The sequence below is a fragment of the Pezoporus wallicus genome, unplaced genomic scaffold, assembly GCF_028554395.1.
Source record: "Pezoporus wallicus isolate ANWC-B61680 ecotype Strahan unplaced genomic scaffold, APGP_CSIRO_Pwel_v1 contig_3817, whole genome shotgun sequence".
NCBI lineage: Eukaryota > Metazoa > Chordata > Aves > Psittaciformes > Psittacidae > Pezoporus > Pezoporus wallicus.
This window is the reverse complement of record NW_026635157.1, coordinates 13,613,110-13,637,077: the sequence shown is the minus strand read 5'-3', so window position 1 is coordinate 13,637,077 and position 23,968 is coordinate 13,613,110. Positions and strand designations below refer to the sequence as shown.

At 37.3% G+C, this 23,968-nt stretch overlaps 1 protein-coding gene across 3 annotated transcripts in view; it reads right to left on the bottom strand.

Annotated features, from left to right (window-relative positions):
* The window catches only part of TRDN (triadin), a 102,925-nt gene that overhangs the window by 13,024 nt on the left and 65,933 nt on the right, over nucleotides 1-23,968 (bottom strand). For all 3 annotated transcript variants that reach the window (XM_057409407.1, XM_057409420.1, XM_057409412.1), the window contains 5 exons: nucleotides 16,207-16,266; nucleotides 14,767-14,826; nucleotides 11,560-11,619; nucleotides 10,008-10,202; nucleotides 5,006-5,065 (listed from right to left, as the gene is read on the bottom strand). In XM_057409407.1, coding sequence (XP_057265390.1) covers nucleotides 5,006-5,065; nucleotides 10,008-10,202; nucleotides 11,560-11,619; nucleotides 14,767-14,826; nucleotides 16,207-16,266 — 435 coding nt within the window. The remainder of the gene's footprint in view (nucleotides 1-5,005; nucleotides 5,066-10,007; nucleotides 10,203-11,559; nucleotides 11,620-14,766; nucleotides 14,827-16,206; nucleotides 16,267-23,968) is intronic.

The following is a 23,968-nucleotide window of genomic DNA, read 5'->3' as shown; positions in this document are numbered from 1 at the left end:
TTCTTTACAGTCTAGGTATTGCTGGAAACACTTATGTGGTGGGATAAGCTCCATAGGGTAGTTGGGTGCTTTGCTGCAAAGATTTTAGATAGACTAAATAGACAATAATATCACACCTGTGCTCCCACAGTCTTTGTTGTCATTTAGGTAACTGGAAAGATACAATCCAGTAGTGAGTCCGGTGTACTGTAAATTGCAAGTTGTTTAACCAAAACTTGCATGGTAAAACTATGCAGAGAAAATAAACTTCCAAGTGATTGAAATGAAAACAAAATCTGACCATAAGTACACAGTATCTCCATGAGAAACAAGTATGCCATGACAACCAAATGCCCATAAGATGCTTATCACTCTTAATTCGGCAGTACACAACATGCAAAACCACATGCTGAGAAAGGCATGCAAAAAGACACACAAGAATGCACTTCAGGTAGCTGCAAAATAAAAAAGGCATTTCATTGGAATAGCTCCTTGATCTGCCAGAGTAGTTCAGGAAATGTAAACGTAAAGCAAGCTGGAAAACATTGTGAGGAAAGAGGGGAGGAATGGTAAAACAGGAGTATGGCACAGTGGGAATAAAATAGAGGTGATCCAGTTAATTTAGAGAAGCATGTGCTAAGTGCTTAAAGAGTGACCAATTTGTGTCCCTGAAAACCATCCACATGGGTGAGGATTTTAAACTCTCTAAGGGCAAAAAATATTTATGAAAAACAAGTTAAAGATTTCTGCTCAAATAGAACTTTATCTCCTACCAATAAAATAATAATAATAAAAAGAATTTTAGAAATATTAGTCAGAATAAAATTCAGAAATATAAAATAAATTATCAAATACATGGTACAGATTATAGCCATGAAACTAGACAAAAGAAAATTAGTGGCCTTCTGTATCAAAAAGTCTATCTTGAACCTCAGGTATACCAGTACCAGCAGAACAGAGGTGCCAGTCAGAAAAAATGCACCCAGCATCTCTTAAAAACAAGCTCTCCTCTTCAGGTTCTAAAGTTTTTGAAGTAAAACTTGGAAAATTAACCCTGGAAGAAATGCATATTAATTTTTTATTTACAGGCAGTCAAAAGTAGTACAAAGCAAGTTGGAACAGAGTGATTTGTTAGACAGTACTGCCCATTCTTGGATGAGAAGCTTCAGTCTAGGGATGAAGATCACAGAATCTATGCTTTGAAGGAAGGGTGGTTCAGCAGCCCCTCTGAGAAACTGTCACTTATCACATGCACGTTAGACTGAAAGTAAAAAATATTCTCAAACTACATACTTCATCAGATAAAATCAGAAAGCATTTTTTTATACTGTATACAGCAGAGCTCAAGAGGGCTATCTATAAACGTTTCAGTAGAATCCAGGGTAGGTCACTGTTGCAGTCGTGATATTCATGAGATGGAATTGTGGTTTAGGAAAACCTATCTAAGTTTATAGCTAAAACTCCACTGATACCTATTGTAAACGGCTGAGAACCACAGGTGATTTTCTTTTATAAAAAGCAAAATAGAAATCTTGGAAGTCAACTGGTATTAATATAAGTACTGCAATTTACAGGAGGTCTGCATGAAACTAGTCAAAATCAGGGACAAATGCTGGCCAAAGAAACAAAATACCCATCTAGTTCTTCATGAAGCAGCTTAGCAAGAATTCTCTCTTCTATGGCTTCCTATTAATTCACTGCAGAGAGTTTGCATATATTTCATTCATTTCTTAAAGCTAAGACTACAGTAACATGATAAAACTTGGGGTAAGTGAACCACATTTCAGCCTCGTCTGTTAAAATCAATGCAAGAGCATTAATACTACTTTTATAAATTCAGGAAGACAGAAATTCATGTTTGGTGTAAACAACCTTACAAAAAGCCAAAATATCTATGTGAAGGAATTTTCTGTGAGAAAAATGTTGTGTTGTTTTTTGTTTGTTTTTTTTTCTCATTCACAAGTGCAATATTAGGATTGACAGAAATGCTTCCTGGTTTCAGAGTTTTCAGGATCATTGAATCATAGAATCATAGAATAATTAGGGTTGGAAAGGACCTTAAGATCATCTAGTTCCAACCCCCCTGCCATGGGCAGGGACACCTTACACCTCCTCAGCTGAATTGCATTCAGATCTCTTTGGACAATGTAATTTACTATAAAATATATAAACTGATAAAAGGATAAAATATAGCAGATTTTAAAGCTAATTGAATATTATGGTTAATAAAGAGACTTAGTATGCTGGTGTTTCCCCCACATTTGTCTATCCAAGAAAATTACAGTAATATTTCAGTCCATGAAGGCCAGTGTGAAATGAGCACATTTGCCTGAGAAAGGCAGTAAAAAAATACTAGCTACACAGTGTTTTGTGACAGTCTCAATAACCACAGAGTTCAGTGTACATGGACTTTACCTTACTTCTCAGAGACATGGTGTGGAGTTTTCATCATTGCCTTTTATGGTTTGTGGGTTGACTAAAGCTTGTTTTGAAGGCAATGCATTATTTTACCTCCCACACAAATGTATGAGGCTCCATCACAACAGCCATTTACATAATTAAACTTCAGATGCTGGCAAATGGCTTAGGAGTTCAAAACGCAGCTTCTTTACAGGTGGAGCCACAGGTGGACTTTAGGAGACCCTGAGTTAAGGGGCTGTCCTTTTCATTTTGACCTACAAAACAGATTATTTAAGCTGCTTTATTACTTATTTCTACTTTCTGGGGTCTCATGCTGTCACCCTAGCTGTTCACCTGTAAGACCAGCTGACCACCCAATGACCATTAAGCAATTTTCATCTGTTTAAGATGTGGTTTCTTAGCATGACCCTGTCATAGTACACTGAAAGGACACAAGGTAAACACTGGGAAGTAAGAGCAGACAGGTATGTCTTTTATCTTCTGAAATTCAAGTCACTGCAGATTTCTCTCTGTATCTCCCTGCTTCCCTTCACGATCTTCCCAGTTTCCTCATAACTGGAAAGGTCAAAACTGAAAAGCAATATTCTCCAAAACTCCCTTTCCACAGCGTGTCTATTCTGTCTTTGGAGATGTCAAACAACCCAGGGAGCTGTCTGAAAAAAAGGCTCTGATATGTGTCAAAGCTACTTGCAAATGTCAGGAAAACTATGAGAGATCTTGAAGATCTCCATACAAGTCTCTGTCTTGTGATTTATTAATGGTGCATCTGTGTAAAGCCAGACACTGGGTGAATCACATCTGGTTACTGGAAAATATTTTTAAAATCAAAGTTTAACTGAAGGTCACAAGGATTTTGCTAACCTTTCTCCCAGTCTGAGCCTAGAACAGTCCCTCTATTTACAGCTGTCTTTAAAAGTCCTCGAGGCAATATAATAGTTTGCTCTCTTTTAATAGAGCCCCTAATCTCTCCAAGTCACTATTTGAGAGCAGGCCATGAAATGTTCTCTCTCTAAAATCCCAAGCTTCATTTTCTCTCCAAAAAAAATCCGTGTCCATCCTCTTCCTGGTTTGAGATCCTCTGTTTCTCAGGTACATCATTTTAGGACTTCCCAACTCTGATTGGATCTGGGCATGTGTCCTGTTTTCAGCTGGGATTGGGATAGAGTTAATTTTCTCCCTAGCAGATGGTGCAGTGCTGTGTTTTGGCTTTAATCTAAAAACAATGCTGATAACACACCAATGTTTTAGTTGTTGCTCAGTAGCGTTTACCCTGATCAAGGACTTTTCAGTCTCTCATAATCTGTCAATGAGTAGGGGCCCAAGAAGCTGTGAGGGAGCAGAGAGAGGACATCTGACCCAAACTAGCCAAAGGGATATTCTATACCACAGCACACCATGCCCAGTATATAAACTGGGAGGAGTTATCTGAAAGGAAACAGTTCCCTCTCAGGGATGGGTTACGTATTTGTCAGTGGGTGGTGAGATCTGTACTGTGCAGCACTGCAGTTTATTGTTGGTTTTCTTTCCTTTCCCCATTTAGTTTTACATCTTCCTCCTTGTTATTTCCCTTATTAACAGTAGTCATCATAGTAGTGTTAGTATTATATTTTATTTAATTATAGTTATTAAACTGTTCTCGTCTTAACCCACAGGTTTTATATTCTTTCAATTCTCCTCCCCATCCCACCCAGGGAAGGGGGAAAGGGAAAGCTGAGTGAGCAGCTGTGTGGTTAACTTAGTTACTTGCTGGGTTTGAATGACGACAGCATGTCAAGAGAGGACCTAAGCCACAGGTAGAGATAAGAAAGCACATCAACTCAGAAAAGTACCAGTGGAGAGCTTCTTGAGAAAATAACTGACTAAAAAAAGCCTGCAAAGCTTAGTTGGTCCTTAAATATTCTACCATTGTCTCTTTTCATAACATCTTTGCTTATCATTCCTATGGTTAAGTCCTCCCTATAGTATGCCCTCTTGCACTGGATTTTCAGAAGAAAGACTATCCATTAATTAAGGTAAGGGTAGATTGACTTTATATTACAAGATGATGCCTGGTAATCATCAGTAGCTCTAGCTTCTTTTTTTTGGCTAAGTATTAAGTGCCTGTGTTAGAACAGATGAACTAGGAAATGTGGGAAGAGGAAGATAGAGGATAAAGCACAGAAATGGTGGATCAGCAAAGATATTTTATATACTAAGAACAACAACAGCAGTGCTATTTCTGAAGCATTCTGGGGTTAAATTTTGCTGTTTGTAGCAAAAAAGAAAACCACACCAAAACAAAAACCAAAACCAAAAAGCTATAAACAATGAGCTCTTTCCTCTTGCATTTCAGCCGACAAAAGCATGGAAAACTAGCAATTTTTATAGCCTTTCATTGACTTTCTTTAACATAACCTTAATTTTAATTCATGCACTGTAGACAGAAAACTAAAAGCTTTAATAATACAGCCATTAGCTCTTACGCTTTATTAAAACTATTTGCACACTCTTTGTTGCACTTGTGAGACCTTTCAACAATACAAAACACGCTTTTAATATGTAAAGGAGCAGAAACTCTCAGAGAAACAAGAATATTAGAGCAGAGTTCAATGATGTAGGAAAGTACCTGGATAAAAATCCCCTTGCGCAAACATGTCAATCACATAGCGACAGAACGCATATTGATCTAACAGAGCAAAGGAAAAAGAAGAGTAATGAAGAATGCACATTTAAAATGTTTCTATTTATAGTGAAATAAAGCTTGGCAGTCCAAAGACACATTTCAGGTATAATTTTACTTAGATGTTTGTTTGTTTTTTTTTCCTGGCCTTCAATAATTCACATGCTCAGGAAGAGACAATTTATTGTCCAGATCTAATTTTCGCCTCCTAGTAAAAAACTTCAGAGCTACCGGTGCCCCAGAGCTACCAACTCTTTTTTGAGGCTGGAAGGATGCAGTGCATACCCCAGCAGTGTGCAGCCTCAGCTTTGGCATGCATCCTGATCCCACGTACAAGTACTGGGCAAACTGCTTCCTGGCCTCAGGTCCCAAAGACTTTTTTGTATCCTTAAAGGTCCATTTCAAATTTCCAGGTTATGGAAAAATTTATTAAAGTTTTATGTTACAGTGTTTTGTTAATAGTGTTTTAACAGTATAATCAATACATCTATTTAGTGAACAGGGATATAAAGAGAACTCTTTGTACTTATACTCCTGTAGCAATAAGATTTTCCACAGAATTTTATCATTTCACTACAGAATTATTTTAGAAACACTAATCTTTACAAACATATATGTATATATTGAACATGTATATATGTATATTTAAACTACACTGTTGAGAAATTAAGGCTTTTGAATCTAAATGAAGCTGATTTCAGATATGTCGAATGTCTATTGATTTCTCTTACATATGCAGAGTTGAAGACCTTAAAAAAATTCTAACATTAAGAATAGTGAAGAAAAGTTACCAGTTGTAACTGAATGAAGAAGAATCGCAATATTATTGCTGGATTCCCCATTTGGCCTGAAAAAAAACATGTTGCCTGACTGGACTCTAAGGGACATTAACTTTGAAAGTTAATATTGATGACTAAATGCCAACTGTTTAGCTAATTAGTTCCCAAGTGCCTTTGAGCTAGACATATTCATCTATCTGTCCTACACTGTGCTAGCACAGTCCTTAAACTACAGAAGTTACATCTCTTCCCCTTTTCACCTCCTGTTTCATCTCTCTCCCGTTCACCTTCAAAGACTCTTACCTTCTCTTTGCAAACTTCAAAATAAAATTATGCAAACTTTAATATTTAAAATTTAAAGATTGGCAGCCACAATTAGATTTAAATGCAAAATGATATTCACAAGTATATAACATTCACCATATTATTTTCTTTCTCACATAGTTCACAGGAACATCAGTATTAGTTGATGAGGCATTTATACGGTTGCTGCTTTATAATGTTGACTGCCATTGAAATCCTTGGGTGTAAAACTTCAGCTTTCAACGTAGGATTTCCAATTCAGTTGTAGAAATTAGTTTTACAAGCTCAGCAAATATGCAATTGTTTCTACTAGTCGATAGGAGCCTATGCAGTGATTTCCTGTTACTGAGATGGCATGAATGATACTAATCAGTGTTGTAGAATCCGTGGCAAACCTTCAAGAGATACAGAGGGTTGTGGTTCTAAACACTGCTTTTAAAACATTTTATGACTACTCATAAGAGTTTCTATTTTTGTATTTAGGAATACAAATTTATCATTCTTCAAAGCTTCAAGCTTTGGATTCCATCCTTAAGGAATGGAATTCTAAAGAATTTGGCTGCAATATCTGTACTAAGTCCATGTGCTAATTTTCTGAAAAAAGGTAGTAGCATATGTGTAAGAAAACAAGTATGTACAAGTCTACACTCTCACTAAGACTGTCTAAAGCCACTACAGTGTTTGCAATGACTTCAGTGAGCTTACAAATAGGGCCCCAGCAAGTGTTAATAAATAAAATGGACCAATTCATATACTTTAGCCCAGCAAGCAAATGGCAAGACACAATTCTTCCCTACAAAGCTGACTTTTCCTTACCCCTCTTTGCCAAAACCATCTGCCTTCATCTATGCTGTCCATTGGGAAGAGACCTTGGACCGTTTTGGGAGCTTGTATAAAAGACTGCTATATGGCATGGGGCAAAACAGTGACAGGGGACATAAAATGCATAGGCAATCACAGGACAGAGCACAAGCCTGTTGTGGCTCTATTTAGGTTGTGACATAGACATAAGGTCTAGCAGCTCACACCATTTCAGTAATATCCATAGAATCACAGAAAGGTTAGGCTTGGAAGGGGCCTTAAGATCATGTAACCCAACTCCCCTGCCATGGGCAGGGACGCTTCACACTAGACTGTGTTTCCCAACGCTCTGTCCAGCCTGGCCTTGAAGACTGACAGGGATGGAACATTTACCACTTCTTTGGGCAGCCTGCTCCAGTTCATCATGGGAGGTGCTCCAGCTCCCTTATCATCCTCAGGGCCCTCCTCTGGGCTTGTTCCAACAGTTCCATGTCCTTTTTATGTTGAGGACGCCAGAACTGCACACAATACTCCAGGTGAGGTCTCACGACAGCAGAGTGGAGGGGCAGGATCACCTCCTTCTACCTGCTGGTCACGCCTGAACTTCCTCTAAGTTTAAACCCATTACGCCTTGTTCTATCACTACAGTCACTGATGAACAGTCCTTCTCCAGAATCTGTATGCCTCCTTCAGATACAGGGTTTTTTTTTGTTTGTTTGTTTTTTAAATTAAAAAAAAAAGGACAGGATGTTAAACCCTGAACAACAAAAACAGCATTTCTACAGTATATTATATAATAAGGTGCACTATAACATCTCATTGAAGTTCACAGGAATTCTGTCAATCAGCAAAGATCGAAACCTAAGGAATTTTAAATGAATACGATTTTCCAAATGCCTCTTCATGGCTAAAAATTCATTTTAATTTAAACTGCCTTGTTTAAAAGAAAATTTCAAACTACAGCTGTCACCTTATAACTCTGTAATAGTGGCACAAATATTCATCTGAGTACTAATAAATCACATCGAAGTTTGTGACTAGAATCTTATTGATAAATACAGTTATAGATATTTCTGTCAGTAGACTGCATTTGATTTACCCTGGGGTATGACCTATCTTTTTTAATTTTAATTTGAGCAGGGAATCATGATACAGGAGGGAAATCATAACAGATCTTCTGTGACTACTATTGTATTTTTTACCTTGCTGCAGAAAACCTGGCAGAACTAGTCCCCTGAGCAAGAAGTAAGGATTGCAGGTTCACAAAATCTTGGCAAAACTGTATTGACTTCAAAATTATGTTCACCTTGGGTCACAGTGGGACTGAAATATAGAACTGAGAGTATCCAGCTGGGCAACAGTGGCTTATGGGGTGAAAAGGAAGGACAAAAGTAGAAAAAGCAGCTTTCATTGGAAGTGTTTAGCCCTGTCTCTAGTGATAAGGGCAGTTGGAGAGGCTCTTTCCTTCCTCCACTCCACCTGCCAGGGTTCATTGCACAGCCACTTGAGTCACACTCTAAAGCAGACATACAAAGTGGTCTGTTAATGTTTGATGTTAAGATGAATAATTTTGCTAATATTCATCAGATAAAGCAGCAATCCCACAAAAAAAAAACAACAAAAAAACAACAAAACCCAAACATAACAAAACCAATAAGCAAAATACCACCCATTTTCTGTTGCTGTCTGTAACGTTGAACCCCAACTTGCTTTAAAATATTTTGCTGTCAGGGAGTAAATTGCCTCATCTGCTCACCACTGCTTTTTGAGAGCCTTATCCTGAACAGTATGGAGTGGATCCCACTGAGCCCTGAAACCCTGTCAGAGGAAACAAAAACTGAAAGAGATTTGTACTTCGCAAAGGGGCTAGACAATTTTCTGAATTTTCAACTCGGTCACAGGAATCAGCATGAAAAATGTTGCTTTGATTCTATGCCTCAAAGGCTCCAATATTTGAAGTAAACCTCCAAATTCACTAGAACACAAAAAAAAAAATTACCAGCTCAGCACACTATGAATGTCAGAAAGGGGGCATCTCTCAGATTTCTAGAAATGTATAATTTCGGCAAGTCCCAAGGTGTCCAGAGTTGATGTTTATGAAATTCTGAGAGAATCTGCCAAAGGAGATTAAGATATCCAGGCAGGGGTGGCTGCTTTGGTGTTCAGGCATAATGATTTATTCGTGGTTATCACCTGAAAGGATCAAATAGGTGCATCATTGAATGCTGAGCTCTCTCTAGTAATGTCAGAATAATCCTGTGCTTGCAGTGTAGCAGTTCATACAGAGAGCCAGGTCTGATTCCTTCATTCATACAAAATTGTACCTAAAGCCATGGAAGTGCCACAGGGAAATCAGGAACTAATCAGTGTAACTTGGGAATGGAAGAACCCAGCCTGGCTCTGACAAAGAGGAGCATATAGTTAACATCTCTGACCTTGATGCATGTTGATTCTTTGTTTCATCACTTAATTTCTACCTTTCACCAGGGTAAAGGCACATCCTTCCTTTTTAAGAGAAATTTGGAAGCCATTCACATAAAGTTACATCAGGCAGGTGTATCACTTTGTCATACATTACCTGACAACATGACAATGCCTCACATAATGTGTTGTAAAACAAATAATTACATTTACTTTCCTCTGTTGCTACTTTCTTTATTGTTATGGTAAACATATGCAGATGTAGAAACAAAACAAAATTCTCAGCAGGTCATTGGGCAGTCTATATTTTCCAAAATAACTCTGCTAGAAATACACTACATAAATGTTACTGACAAAGCCATGAAGACTATCTGAGGAGAAATTGGTCCTTGGTAAAGAAGGATTTAAACTAAAATAAATCTTTAGCCATGATAAACAGTTAGAACATTCTGGGTATAGATTAAACTTATTTTATTCTCGACAGTCTCCTCCTAGTAGTGTGAGATTCATCTGGAATTTATTTATACTGCATTTTTGTTTTTCATGGATGGAATTTGGTCCTTGACAGCTTTAGCTCCATTCTCTCTGCTTCTTCCCTACTACCTTTTTAAGATCTTCATCTGTTTCCTCCTGGGTTTTTTTACCTTTCTTTTCAGATTTAGTTACAGTCTGAAGAGCTTTCTCCTCCTTAACCTTCGGTTTGGCCTTTATTAGCCCAACTTCTGTTGTTTTAGTCTCTGCCTGCTTGACTTTCTCAGTCATCTTTGCTTCTGCTTTTCCATCCTTCAAGTCCTTTTTAACTTTTGATTCCACTTTAGTGCTCTTTACTTTCTTCTCCTCTGCAGATGAAAAAGAAAAAGCTTTCAGTGTCATTCTTTCCTCCCCTTCCCAGACTTCCTCCCTCCCCACACCAGTAATATCCAATACCACTTATTTTATTTTGTGCTTTCACTACTAAGTACTTCTTCATTATTAACAGATCTGATGAAAAGTATAATCCCCCCAAACCAGACTTAGAGATATGAGATGCAAGCATTTTATTGTCTTAGGTCCTGTAGCGAGTATTTGACTGATACTAAATACAGTAGGCTATGGTAAAATATATAAAATGTTTCTAATGACTTTCTAACTTTCAGAGTATAAACTAGGGAGGCAAATGTGGTTCACTGAGGAAAAAAAGATACAGAAGGTACTTCCAGGCTAAATCTGAGTAACTTTAGACTTCAGAGATCAGAGCTAAACAGCTGTAAGCTCTAAAAGTAGTTGATTTAAAGTGTGGCTATTTATAAGCATCACTTTTATGCACTGATTGTACTTCTCTGCTGAAGAAATATTGAGTTCTTGAGTTTCTACACCAGTTCCCCAGGCTGAAAGACTAGTCTGAGGCAATCCAATTCATATTGCACCTTACAGAAGAGTGAAAAGTTTCCAAGAATTACTAAATTGTAAATACCAGTGTCTGAAGCTACACAGAGGTTGGTGAGACCAGGAGTATTCTTTCTGCTCACATGTATCAGAAGCTTTTTCTCATCTGAGACATGGACGTTGACAATATGTATGTTTCTAGTTTACTTCACTGGAACATCCAATAGTAGATGCCACTGAATATGACTTAAACTAATCTTTTTAGCATGATGTTCACACTCCTGTTTTCTTCATAGCCTTATTACATAAGCAAAACCCGTATGCCACAAAAGCTGTCCTTTGTAATGCTCTAGCCTTCTATTTCTATTAAGCCACTGGGCTGACTAGAGCAATTTTATCAATATGTAAACTGAATAGTCCTACCTATTTTGAACCAGAATACAGATATTGATATGAGGGCATTTCTACTTCCAAACAAAAGAGTAGCATGACTAAGAATTGATGGCTAATGAAGAAAGAATTTGCTTAACTAGTTACAGTGAAAATGTACGTATCAGATCACTTACAGACAGGCCTACTTCTTTTCCCAGGAAATGTTTAACATCTTTAATTCTCATCTTTGAAATTTTAAGAGATTTTAGAAGGATCATGCAGAGAACTAACTCCAGAATGTTCTAAAGACATTTTATTTCAAATTATATTTAAATTTCATTATAGTATTATGTAGCTGATTTTTCACATATATTATATTCTCTGCTCCAGTAAAAGAAAGTTTATTGTTTTTAATGTAAATTCTGGTTAAAAATGTAGTATAAATAAATAAATAAATACCTTTGGGAGGAGGTTTCTTTTCAGCCTTTTCATGTCTTTCAGGTTTGTCTTTTTGAATTACTAGAAATGAGTACAATTGTTCATTAGGGGAAAAAGAAATCACAAAGAATAAGAAAATATCGCAAAACACAACAAAATCATGGGAATTTTCACATTTCTTCATGATTCCTCTGTTTTGCTTTGCAAAATCCTTGCTTCCTTTCTCAGGTTCACACACTGGGGTAAAAACCTTCAAAATATCTGTTGAGACTCACTAACCAGAAGACAAGTCGGTCACACAGATCTGAAGCTTTGCAGGGAATGTTTACACTGCACATTCTAGATGACACAGATTTCCTCAGCTCAAGCTCTGAGCAGCCATGGGCTTGATCTTGTGCTCCAGCCAACAGAAAGCTGTGTGGCTACATTTGTCTTGCTGAAAGGTGCGCTTCTTAGCTTGGGCTCACTATCATACAAACACCACCACAATCCTGGTGCTCACTTCAGAGCCCAGCTCGAGTGGGTTCATGTCTGCACAGGATACACTGTGTAAACATGCACTGCTATGTCCCAGAAATGTTGTCGACATTTTTTGCAGAGACTCCTATCTTTCCTCTCTTGGTTGCCATCCAGACACATAGCTGGAACAAAACAGCCTTGAAAGTTAATTACACTTCTTTCAAGAGATAACTACATAGCAGCAACATCCTCTCTAACTGAATTCCAGCCTGGAATACCTGCCTGTATAAGCCATGATTGATATTTAAACTTTTCTTTTCTTTTTTTTTTTTTTTAAGATACTGTCCTAGGTTCAGCAGTAGCAGTCATTTTTCTTCTTCTCAGTAGCTGGTGCAGTGCTGTGTTTTTGACTTTCAGCCTGGGAACAGCTCTGATAACACCGATGTTTTTAGTTACTGCTCAGTAATGTTTACTCTGACCAAGGACTTTCTGAGCCTCATGCTCTGCCAGGGAGGAGGGCAAATTGGGAGCAAGCAGAGACAGGACACCTGACCCAAACTAACTGAAGAGGTATTCCAAACCACAGCACGTCATGCCCAGTATATAAACTGGGGGCAGTTACCCAGAAGGGTGAGATCACTGCTCGGTTGAGCTGGGCATCGGTCAGCATGTGGTGAGCAGTTGTATTCTCTTCCGTTGTTATCTACCTTATCATTATAATTATTGGTGGTAGCAGTAATGGTTCTGTGTTCTACCTTAGTTACTGGACTGTTCTTATCTCAAGCCATGGGAGTTACATTCTTTTGACTCTCCTCCCCATCCCTCCAGGAGCAGGGGGAGGACATGGGAGGAGTGAGCGGCTGCGTGGCTGAGTTGCTGACCGGGCTTAAACCACAACAGATAGCTGTTGCTTGGATGGTGTGTTTAAACAGCATTCACATCACAGATGCTTTCTGCAGGCTTTAACAGGGGCTGGAGAAGTACCTTCTCTTTTCACTGAACACAGAGTGACTGTGGGGGCAGTAACTACCAGATTTTCAGTACTCCTGTTCCCTGAAGTTGGCCTGGACCTGAGCATCCTCATCTTTTATGGACTGCAAAGTGGTTGAAATAGGCCCTCAGCACCCATGGTAGCTGATCCAGTTTAGAGCAGAGCACAGACAAAAGGAAGTGAGCTTGGGAATAGATATAGCTCAGCAGCACACTGCCAGCAGAAATGTGCCTTTGGAAGCACTGGGGCAATGAGTGCCCTAGTGCACTGAGTCTACCCATAGTGACTTGCATAACATGGAAACACTCAATAGAGTGTAGCAGGTCTGTATGTCACATCACAGCAGCAAATCTACTTAGCTACAAAATGGCCAAATTCTTCATAAAATTTTCCAGCCAGTGACTAGAGTCATGGCTGATATTAAACACATTAAAACTCTAAGCGATTATTTGGTTAGCTAGCAGAAGATAAATGGGCAAGCAGGCTGGCTGCTCATTAGGAATATCTCAGTGATTCTTGGAAGTTATTTGCTTTTCAAAACTACACAGACACTATGGGCATTTATTTTCTCTGGATAACTACAATGTGATTTCACTTTGTTAACAGAAAATCGTACATTTTCAAGTTAGACACTGAAAGGAGAAAAATGACCAAATATCCTCTTAAAAGAGACTGTACAATGGCTACCTTTCAAAGTTTTTTGAGGCTTTAAGTCTTCATTCTACCTCTCTGTAATTTTCTGTAATCTCTTTCTTCCCTCTTATCCTCTCTTTCACATTTGTCTTCAAGAGTAAGATCAGCTCCAATAAAGACTGATTTGTACATCTGAATCTATATTGTCTGAGCAGATTCAAATTAAAGCTAATAAATTCATGCATCCCATCATCATGAGATTAATCTAAATGCCATAACAGATTGATACTAAGATGTATTGCATGATACCTTTTTTCAAGACTTAGCTGAGCAAAAGTAAGAAGAGTCATCGACTGAAACCTAAATTCATTACAGAAATACCTGGCTTCTGAAAAGCAATCTGCACTAAAGAAAAAAAAAAAAAAAGAAAAGAAAATCTCAGAGCAAATGCATTCAAATGCCAAACAATAAAACAGTTAGCAAAACAGGGCAAGCTGATTGGATTTTTAAATCCCCCTGTCCAAATCATGGTTAAAGATGGTATTATAAGTCAAAAGAATGCTGAAAATAGCATCTCACACATGATATTGCTTCAGAATATATATGATAATTAGTAGATATGTAAATCTTAACCAAAGCCGTGGAGGACAGTACAAATCATGTACTGAAATGAAAATGTTATTGCAAAAAAATAAATGTAGGAAAATGAAAATCTGGTTTTGGATGTGATAGAAGATCCAGACTGAGAGACAGTAAACACTCCTGCATTAAGTCTGCACCAGATTGAAAACTGATACATGAGAGAAAGCCTTCTTTGCAAATGAATTACTGAATCCCATTGTGGAGTAAAAGACAACAAGGAATGCAAATATTATAGTCATAGGCTTATTTCTGTAGCTGCACAAGAATGATTCATAATTATCTCTCTGCATCAAAACAAGAGAACTAAGCAAGAAGTATATGCTGAGCAAGAGTTTACTCAGGAGTTGATCAAGACCTAGTCAAGCAAAAGTCAGAGCACCCAAAAAATGCACAACTTGAACTAGAAGAGCTTTATACTTTAAATAGTCGTCTCGATGCTCTCCCAAACTATATAAGCACTGAAAATCTAAAATTTTGCAAAATCTAATAAAAATCTCCATTACCTTTAGAAGGTGCTTTCTTTTCATGTTTTTCTGGCTTTTCAGGTTTCTCTCTCTGAATAGCTACAAATACATAAGAACAACATTAATGGTTATTAAAAGACAGAAATGTTGTTTTTCAAGCGAGAAAAGTGAGATCAAGAAACACAGCTAGGCACCACAGCTATCCATACAAAGAACCAGAAATATTGATTCAGCTGCTGCTGCTGCCTGCTGTTGGCGCCGAAACACATGATTTGAACTTTCAAAAACTTGTCTGTGATCCCTGAGGTTTCTACCATCAGCTGGGAGAGGAATGGCTTTTCTGGCATGATTGTAATTCCATGACAGAAGTTAGCCAAGAAGAGTCAAGCTTACTGATGTTGTTTACTGGTTCTTTTGTTGTTGCTGTTGCTTTGTTTTGTTTACACTGTCATTTATTGTTTATTTTGGTTTATTGTTATTTTTGAGCTTTCTTGTTTATGACTTTGGTTCATTTCTGAAAGATTTTCTAAACTCCACATAACAACTAACAGTTTTCTTAGCTATGAATGATTAAACACTATAATTAATTACAGATCTAATTGCAATGGCATTATAACTAATGCTCTTTGGGGCTTTTTGTTTGCTTTTAATTTCCACTTTACAAATTGAAATAAAATACACTGTAGTTACTAGATTTCTAGCTCAGGTTTCAGAATGCACCTGAGTGGTGCAGTAGTCACTGAGCTGTGGTAGTCTAGAATATTCTCCTGTGTGGGCCCTGATTTGCCATTTTTTGAGATTGATGTTTACAAAATAACTTGTCCATATCTATGCAGAAATGATTTTTGTATGTGATCATATCTCCTGAGGTACCCTACAGGGACCAGGCATATAAAAGCACTCAGCTGCCTATTTCACTCCAGCATATGAGTTTATACTAAGAACAAATAAAACGCATGCATGAGCATTACTATGTTCTCTTCAGACTTGTGTTGGTGCTTCAAAAGAAAGTAAAAGTTGTGGAAGATAAAGCAGTGCTAGATACCTATTTACTTCAAGTAACTGCTTAAAGACTTAGTCCTGCCTTATTCAATACCTATGCAACCGCCCTACTCAGTATTATATTTAAAATGTTATTTTTTCACATGGCCTACTTCATTACCTTTGTTTACAGGTTGTCAGGTACATTTTCCATGATGACCATACTCTTTTAGCAGCATAATTACTGTGAGTGTTGGAAATACTCAGAGATTACTGTGAGATTATCTCTTTTCCTCAGACAAAAAAACAACAAACAGACAGAATAGAAAGTGTTACTCAGCCTATATGCCTGCAGACCATTATATGATGTAATGAATTTAATTAATAAAGTTCTATAACATTTTTTCCAGTCAAGGAGATACATAAATGGAAATCGAGTAGACAATTAGTTCTGGTGTACCTCGAAATGTAAAATAAATTCTGTCATTAAATCATTACCTGCATGCTTTTCCTTTTTTCCATGTTTGTCTTGTCTTTCCAGTTTGTCTTTATGTGTCACTAGGAAAGAAGAAATGTGTTCATATATGTTAAAAAATCCTGTGGAAAAACTTAAAAATAATTCTACCAAGATAAGCCTTAGGAGACAAAACAGCAGACTACTTTACTCTTAAGCTGTCAAGAGCATAACTACACATTATACTACACTGGTGTGATCTGACAACTCTGGAAAGCAAGTTACCGCTTACCATCCAAGTCACCGTAACATGCCTTAGCTGTTTACTACAGTAATATCATCGCTTGCAATTGTCTGTCCAATCCTGGAGAGAGATTTTCAGAAAACTGTCAAGGACTAAAGCAGAGCTCACACTAAATGCTGTTGCCTGCACTAGGATGAGGACACCACCTGGGCCTCCCCATACTGTCAGGCAGAGGCATGTAAGAACCCTGGAATCAGTGCTGGAGCCAAAGAGCATCACATGCAGACATGACACATCTGTCACTTGCCAGCTGGCTTGAAATGGATAACCAGTAATGGATATGGATATCTAGTAATGAACACTAGCTGAGATCAGGCCCTGGCAATGATGATATAAGAGCCATAATTAGACGCCCAGTATGTGCAAAGTAAAAACTAACATTATGACAGTGGAAAATGTATTATGCTGCCCAGTTATTCAAGTAACATTTTCCACTCACTTTTCTTAGAATTTTACACAATAATTTTCTGGACAATGGGAAATAAGCATGCAGATTTTAGAGCAATTCAGAAAAATGAGCTGTGAAACTGCAAGCTAACTTTAACTTTTACTCCTGCAGAGATTGCATCCAAGTTTGGTAAAACTCCCTTTGCAAAAAAGAGAAAATAAGGAAGCTCTTTTACACTACAGTGAATTCCATATCTAATTGAAACAAAAGAAGAAGGGTAGGAAATGTCCAGGCTTTCACATTTTTTTTAGAAATATAGTGTGTATAAGAATGAGCTCCTGACATAGCTGGCTGAGTCACTTGTGACTGAGACACTTTTAATTGTTCTCTGTGTCATTAGATAACTTTCCTAAACTTCATTATAGAAGCTGATTATAAATTAGAATAGTATGTTATTTACTCTCTGTTACCTGAATCTTGAAAAGCAAATGCATATAAAGTGGAAAAGAAGCAGTTAATATACAGGGATGCAGTGAAACTTTGGAGTCTCCCAGTCACACTACAATTAAATGGGCCTTAAAAAAACATGTATCCATAGTCATAGTTTTAAAATACAAAGTACAGTGTGAAAACAATGTTTCTTAGTACTGTAAATACAGAGAATCTCTATATGCAGCACTGGTTTAGTAGTAAATGTAGTGATAGTTCACTAAATGAAACTAATACATTCACTTAAACATAAAACACAGAAAATTAGTAGGAATTATGACAAGTTAAAGACAGTATAATAATACTTATTCTTCTTCATTGGCTATCTGAGATTGGCTTTCATTTATTATTAGCTTTTAAAAACATTAACTATCGTTCTCCTACCAAATCAAATTGAAGAGTTTCCCAAATTTTCCATAAAATAACAGAAAAATTTTAATGACACATTCATGTTTTAAGATGGGACATTATCGTCTTTTTTCTGCCATTTTTCCAAATCTCAGAAAAAATTTCTCATGTTGCCATTATTCTATTTTCTAGTAATAAATATTAATTCTAACACACACTTGAACTTATGGGCCTGGCATTAACCCCTAGAGTCCATCTTGCTAGCTCAATGTATTTTGAATTAGTTATATAAAATGGGAATCTGCAGCCAAAGACCATTAGGAAAGCCTAGTCAAGCGCAAATTTTGGGAAGGTGTATGTTCACTTGGGTTGTGAGACTTGTGTTCTTGGTTTGAAATAAATCAACCACTGCTGGATATTGGGTCTTCCTTTTTTTGGATGATTTATTATGACCATTGGCCTATTCGTTCTTCCAGAATGGGTTTCTTCTTTCAGCCTGAAACTTCATTAATCACATTTTTATGTAAATGACATGTTCTCAGAAGGCTTAAAGTGTTTTGACAAGTAGGCATATTTCAACAAATGCCATTTTGCCAAAACATCTTTGACAAGAGGCAAACTAGATGGTGGCCTTCAGAGCCCAGAGCTAACTCATGACTTGTGGGTGGAGAGGAAACAGTGTCTGATTCTGACTCCTATAACAGGTTGATCTGTAATTTGTTGCTGGCATACATTAACAGCAAATTAGTAAATCATCTCTGAAATGAATCTGGGGATTTTTTTTTTCCAAAGGCAGGTGTCTGGAGCAGAATACCTCCAGGGACCATGTTCTGTATGTTAAAATTTGCTCATTACATTTTGCTTAGAAGTATTCCCAAAGATGAATATTATGCTTAGATTTATTAAGGAAGAATAAAAAAGATACTTACTTATGCTCTGGGCATCTTTTACATAAGTTAATAATACAGTAAAAACTTATTCATAAATCTCTGAATATAATTTTAGCCTTTTGCTCAGCAATGAATTCAAAGTGATTTTAAAATACTAATTTTCCTTCCAGCTGGCTTTCACACCTCCTCCATCCTTAAACATAATTGGGTTTACAAGAAGGGTCTAAAAGTCAATACATTACATTGTTTTGAACCACTGGCAAAAAGACAAGGAACATACTGAATACATACCCTTCAGGGGTTCCTTCCTCTCAGTTTTTTCTGGTTTCTCAGGTTTGTCTCCCTGAATTACTAGATATATATATAAAAAAAATACACAATAAATCTGTAATCTGGAGGAATTATGTATACTTATTTCACTAAGGTGATTGAGGAAAAATATTTGTAAATTCAAATAACGGATTTCAGCTCTGAGTCGCAGGTACTAGATAATGTATAGACCTCCTTGATGTCAATATTTAATTCCAGGTCCAAGGGAAATATTTTTCATTGGGTAAGACTTCAGATGTTAGACCATATTTCTGTAAAATAAGTGATTATTCAGTGACCTTAATCTAATCTGTGAGATCTCTTTTGGTCTCACTATACAAGCAACCTGACTCTAAGATTTCTGACAGAGGGAATTATTTTCAGTATTTGAGAGTACAGATTTCTATTCTTAAAAATAATAAAAAAAAAAAAAATTAAGAAAAAAATGCTTGCATATTGCTTTCCGTGCTGTTTTTTCTTTATTTTTAGCTGTTACTTAAAATGGATTAAAACAACCACATCTCTTTTAATCAGAGCATAACCTCAGGAAGATAAGCTGTTCAAACCATGACAAGCTACATGTCTGACTAGAAACAGGCAAACATGAATCCTTAGGGACTATTGCCCACCCAACTTTCAGTCCATTTTTGGACAAGACTATGCTCCCCATCCTGGTGATTTAGATGACAAAAATTTCCCATGTCAACCTCTACTACTAAAAGGCTAGCATATTGTAATTTCAGGGGCAAAATATTTTCTTTGTAATGCTCAAGTTTCTGTCAATGAGTAAATCACAGAAAATATAACTTCAATTAGAAGGCAACTGTGAGCTTTATACACAAGCACAGTAATGGTTTTGCATACATTCATCTCACCAGCTTTGAAGCAAATGTCATTTCACAGAGGTGCAAGCATTTTTTTGTTGGTTAAATATGTCCTCATTAGAAAATAAGAAACTTTAAGAAATAACAGTACGAACATTCAGTAATTTCTTTATGTCTTGCATGTGTTCGCATTATCCAAATACATTTGCAGTCATAACAGGTAAATTATTGTTGATAACAATTAGCAATACAGTGGAAAGAGATTGAAGTGAGATTTTTCAAGGTCTTTAAGGAATATGGACAGCCAATTTACAGTAAAAAAACAGGCTGTGAAGAATGCAGCAGCACCAGCAATGTATTACTGAATGAATTAGAGGATGTAATTCATTCAATTGCTTTGGGATATCCAGTAACTTACCAAGGGAAAGGCATCTCCCCTCTGCCTATCTCGTGCAGAGCCTAGACTGAACATTTCTGCAGAAACTGTAGCATGCTTTTACATCTTACATTTGTATTAGCAGGTGCTAGCTTTGTACAAAACACTTTGAGCTAGCGTGTTGTTAGTTTTGGATAGGAAAATAGCACAGTTTTGAAAACAATAGCTCTGTGATGGTCAATGGCATTGAAACTTGAGCTTCTGCACATCCGACAAAAGCCCTTGTAGTCTCTATGCCAAAAACCATAGCTGAACTATGCAGACTGGACTGGCAATCAGAAAGCTTGCTTTCAGCCACAGAACATCTTACTTCTGTAAGGGAGACTGTTGTGGGGTTTTGTGTTTTGTTTTGCTTAGTTTTTAAATTTATTCTAGTTTCCTCATGACATTTCCTTATTTTGTGCTTTAGAAAAAAAACACAAAACCAAACCATAAAAAAAACCAAGGCAAAAAAAATCCAACACAGAACAACAAAGAAAAATGAGCCTTGAAGGACGCTAACTGAATTGAGTGTCAGCAGACCTTAAAGTGGACAGAAAAATCTAATTAATGTTCCTTCATGTTATCCCCTTATGGTATAAGGGGATAAAAAGAAGGGAATTTGTGTGAACTCCAAGTTAGAAACACGGAGAAGGGACCACTTGACTCTGTCTTGAGAAATAAAAGGAACGATGCATCTGGGCATGGAGCCTGGAATGCGGATAAGCAAAGACCAGGCTGGCGGAAGCATAAGCTATTTTTCTTTTCCCTATGATAGGCTGAAGGCCATCTCCGGCTAGTTCAAGAGCCCTATTCTGTATGTTGATATCCCATAGTCTCAGAGTTTGCTAATCTCAGATTGTAACGTTTGCCATTACCTCTTATGGACGCTGTCAAAGCTATGGCATTTGGGTAGAAACTTATCTGCGAAGGGCAGATGCTGCCAAAAATTAGAAAGCTCATTTTTCAGGGCTATGATGACTGCACATTTTTGACTCTACCATCACAGTGAAGAAGGGCCACCAAAATCCTGAAGCTTTTGATCTGACAAACTTAAATAGTATTTTTCTTTTGCATTTTAACTCTGCTTCCCCCCCCCCCAAAAAAAAATGTTTTCATGTTCAGCATCATATGTAGTACTCAAACCTCTGTCATAGATAATATTTCACTGTCTGCAGATCTTTACCAGATTTAGACATGTGGATGTCTATTTCTTTGTAAAGGATTTAATACATGTCCTTTTTCAAGCCCGCAGCACTTATGCGAAAGAATTAGGTTTTGTAAGTAAATCAGGCTGGCCATATTCCCATGTTTACGTGAAACAAATCAGAGTTAATAAGATTTTCTTTTGCACATAAAAAACCAAAGAGAAAACACATAAAAATGTTTTTAAGGCTGCTAAGTGAAGCACTCTTCAGCTGAAAAATGCTGGTACTGAAACTGTTCATTCAACTTCAACCATTCAATTTGCTTTATGATACACTTTGTAATTAAAACATTGCTTCTTTTCTTTTTATAATAGGATGCTGGATTTATAAAAAAAAAAAGTGAGTAACTAAAACTAGTGTTATGACAATTGTGTAAGCTAAATCTGTCCCACAACTTAAAGAATATTTCTTGGACTTCCTTGCAAATACTAAAAAATTATAAGCTCTGACTGAATTGTTATTAGCTTGGAAAAAAATAAAACACCCCAAAATGACCCACACCACAGATTTTGAAAATCACTGGAACATTTTTATATTACTTTGAATGAAAATTCCGCTTGAAGCAAAAATATGAGCATGAAAAACTTCATTCTCAGTGACCAGGGTGTGGCATATTTATAAATAATCTAAAATAGGAGTTGATGAGAAAATGAACATGAGCCGGCAGTGTGGGCTTGCAGCCCAGAAAGCCAACTGTATCCTGGGGTGCATCAAAAGGAGCGTGACCAGCAGGTTGGAGGTGGTGATCCTGCCCCTCTATTCTGCTCTTGTGAGACCTCACTTGCAGTATTGTGTGCAGTTCTGGTGTCCTCAACATAAAAAGTACAGGGAACTGTTGGAACAAGTCCAGAGAAGGGCCACAAGGATGATCAGGGGACTGGAGCACCTCCCTTATGAAGACAGGCTGAGAAAGTTGGGGCTGTTCAGTAGCAAGAAGAGAAGGCTGCATGGAGACCTCATAGCAGCCTTCCAGTATCTGAAGGGGACCTATGGGGATGCTGAGGAGGTACTCTTCATTAGGGACTGTAGTGACAGGACAAAGGGTAACGGTTTAAAACTTAAACAGGGGAACTTTAGATTGGATATAAGGAGGAAATTCTTTCCTGTAAGGGTGGTGAGGCACTGAAATGGGTTGCCCAGGGAAGTTGTGAATGCTCCATCCCTGGCAGTGTTCAAGGCCAGGTTGGACGAAATCTTGGGTGGCATGGTTTAGTGTGAGGTGTCCCTGCCCATGGCAGGGGGGTTGGAGCTAGATGACCTTAAGGTTCTTTCCAACCCTAACGATTCTATGATTCTATAACAGAAAATTTGAAGGTAATCTATCAACGTATTCCAAACTTAATTGTATAGGAATAGTTATCTACTTCACATAAAATTAAAAGCAAGAAGTAGTATATATGTGACACATTTTTCTGAATTTCAGTCATCTAATAGTATATTTAATTTGCAACGAATGGAAGGTAGTGAAGGAGGATATAATTTAATTTTTCTTCATTAAAGTGTTTGAGATAGAGACGTTCCTCACCACAAAAACAAGTGCAAAAAGAAGAGATGTAATAAGGAGGCACTAATTTTTTACCTAAGGGATCTAAAAAGAGTTTCCAGCTGAGTAAGTCTGAAGTCTGATGCTTAGTATAAAAGTAGGTGATGAGCATGATATGCACAAAGCAGAGATTGCTTGTTCCAGCTAAGTACTGGTTTACACAGCAACACTCAGAAAGTTAAGATAAATGAACTAATTCAATGAAGTTTGAGTGCATTAGTCAGAGAACATTAAATCTCTGTGTAGATTTTTTTATTGAGAAGTAAAGTAACCTTAGAAGTAACCTTAGATGCCATGAATTAATTCTTCTTGAATACTCAGAAAACAAAAAAGAGAAAAAAAAAGGAAAGGGGCACAGGCTCCCAGGTCCAAAACAATAATCTAAGAAAATCAGAGTAATTAATGGGCCATGAAAGCACCTGCACTCACTCTAAATCACCTCAATTACCTGAGGAGGTGGAAGAAGATTGCCTCTGACTGCCCAGGTCCTCAACAGCTGGCACTAGGCATGCACACTCTGCTTACTGCAGCTCCTAACCCTGTGCTGGATTTAGCCCTGCAACACTGAATGTAAACACCTGTATAAGAGTGAGACAAGGTCTCATGAGTTACATGTTTATATAATTTAGAATTAGATTTAATTGTAGCAGTCAAAAAGTGTTACATCCATCTGAAATGAGATTTAGGTTTAACAGCTATTGGTGGTAGTCAAACTTCCCACAGCACTGGCTTCATCCTAGGCTGCTGTAAACCCATACAGCTAAATAAATACTTGACAGATGTATCTTAATCACTACAGCTACATTGCTATCTGTACCATGTTAACTAGTTTGAAGTTAACTCATGTATCTCTGTAGCTATACCTCCAGAAATTATGCAGCCTTGTGTCAAACATTAATATGACATTTCATTTGCTAATTTTGTCAGTTTGCATATGTTTCTAGTATACTGTGGATTTGTATGGTCTGGGTCTATTTATCTTTTTAGCTGTCTGAAATACCTTGTCTTCCAGTTATAACAAAGTAAATTATGGGGTCATATTATACTTGTCTTTATAAACTCGTAATTTATCCATGTGCCAAAATACA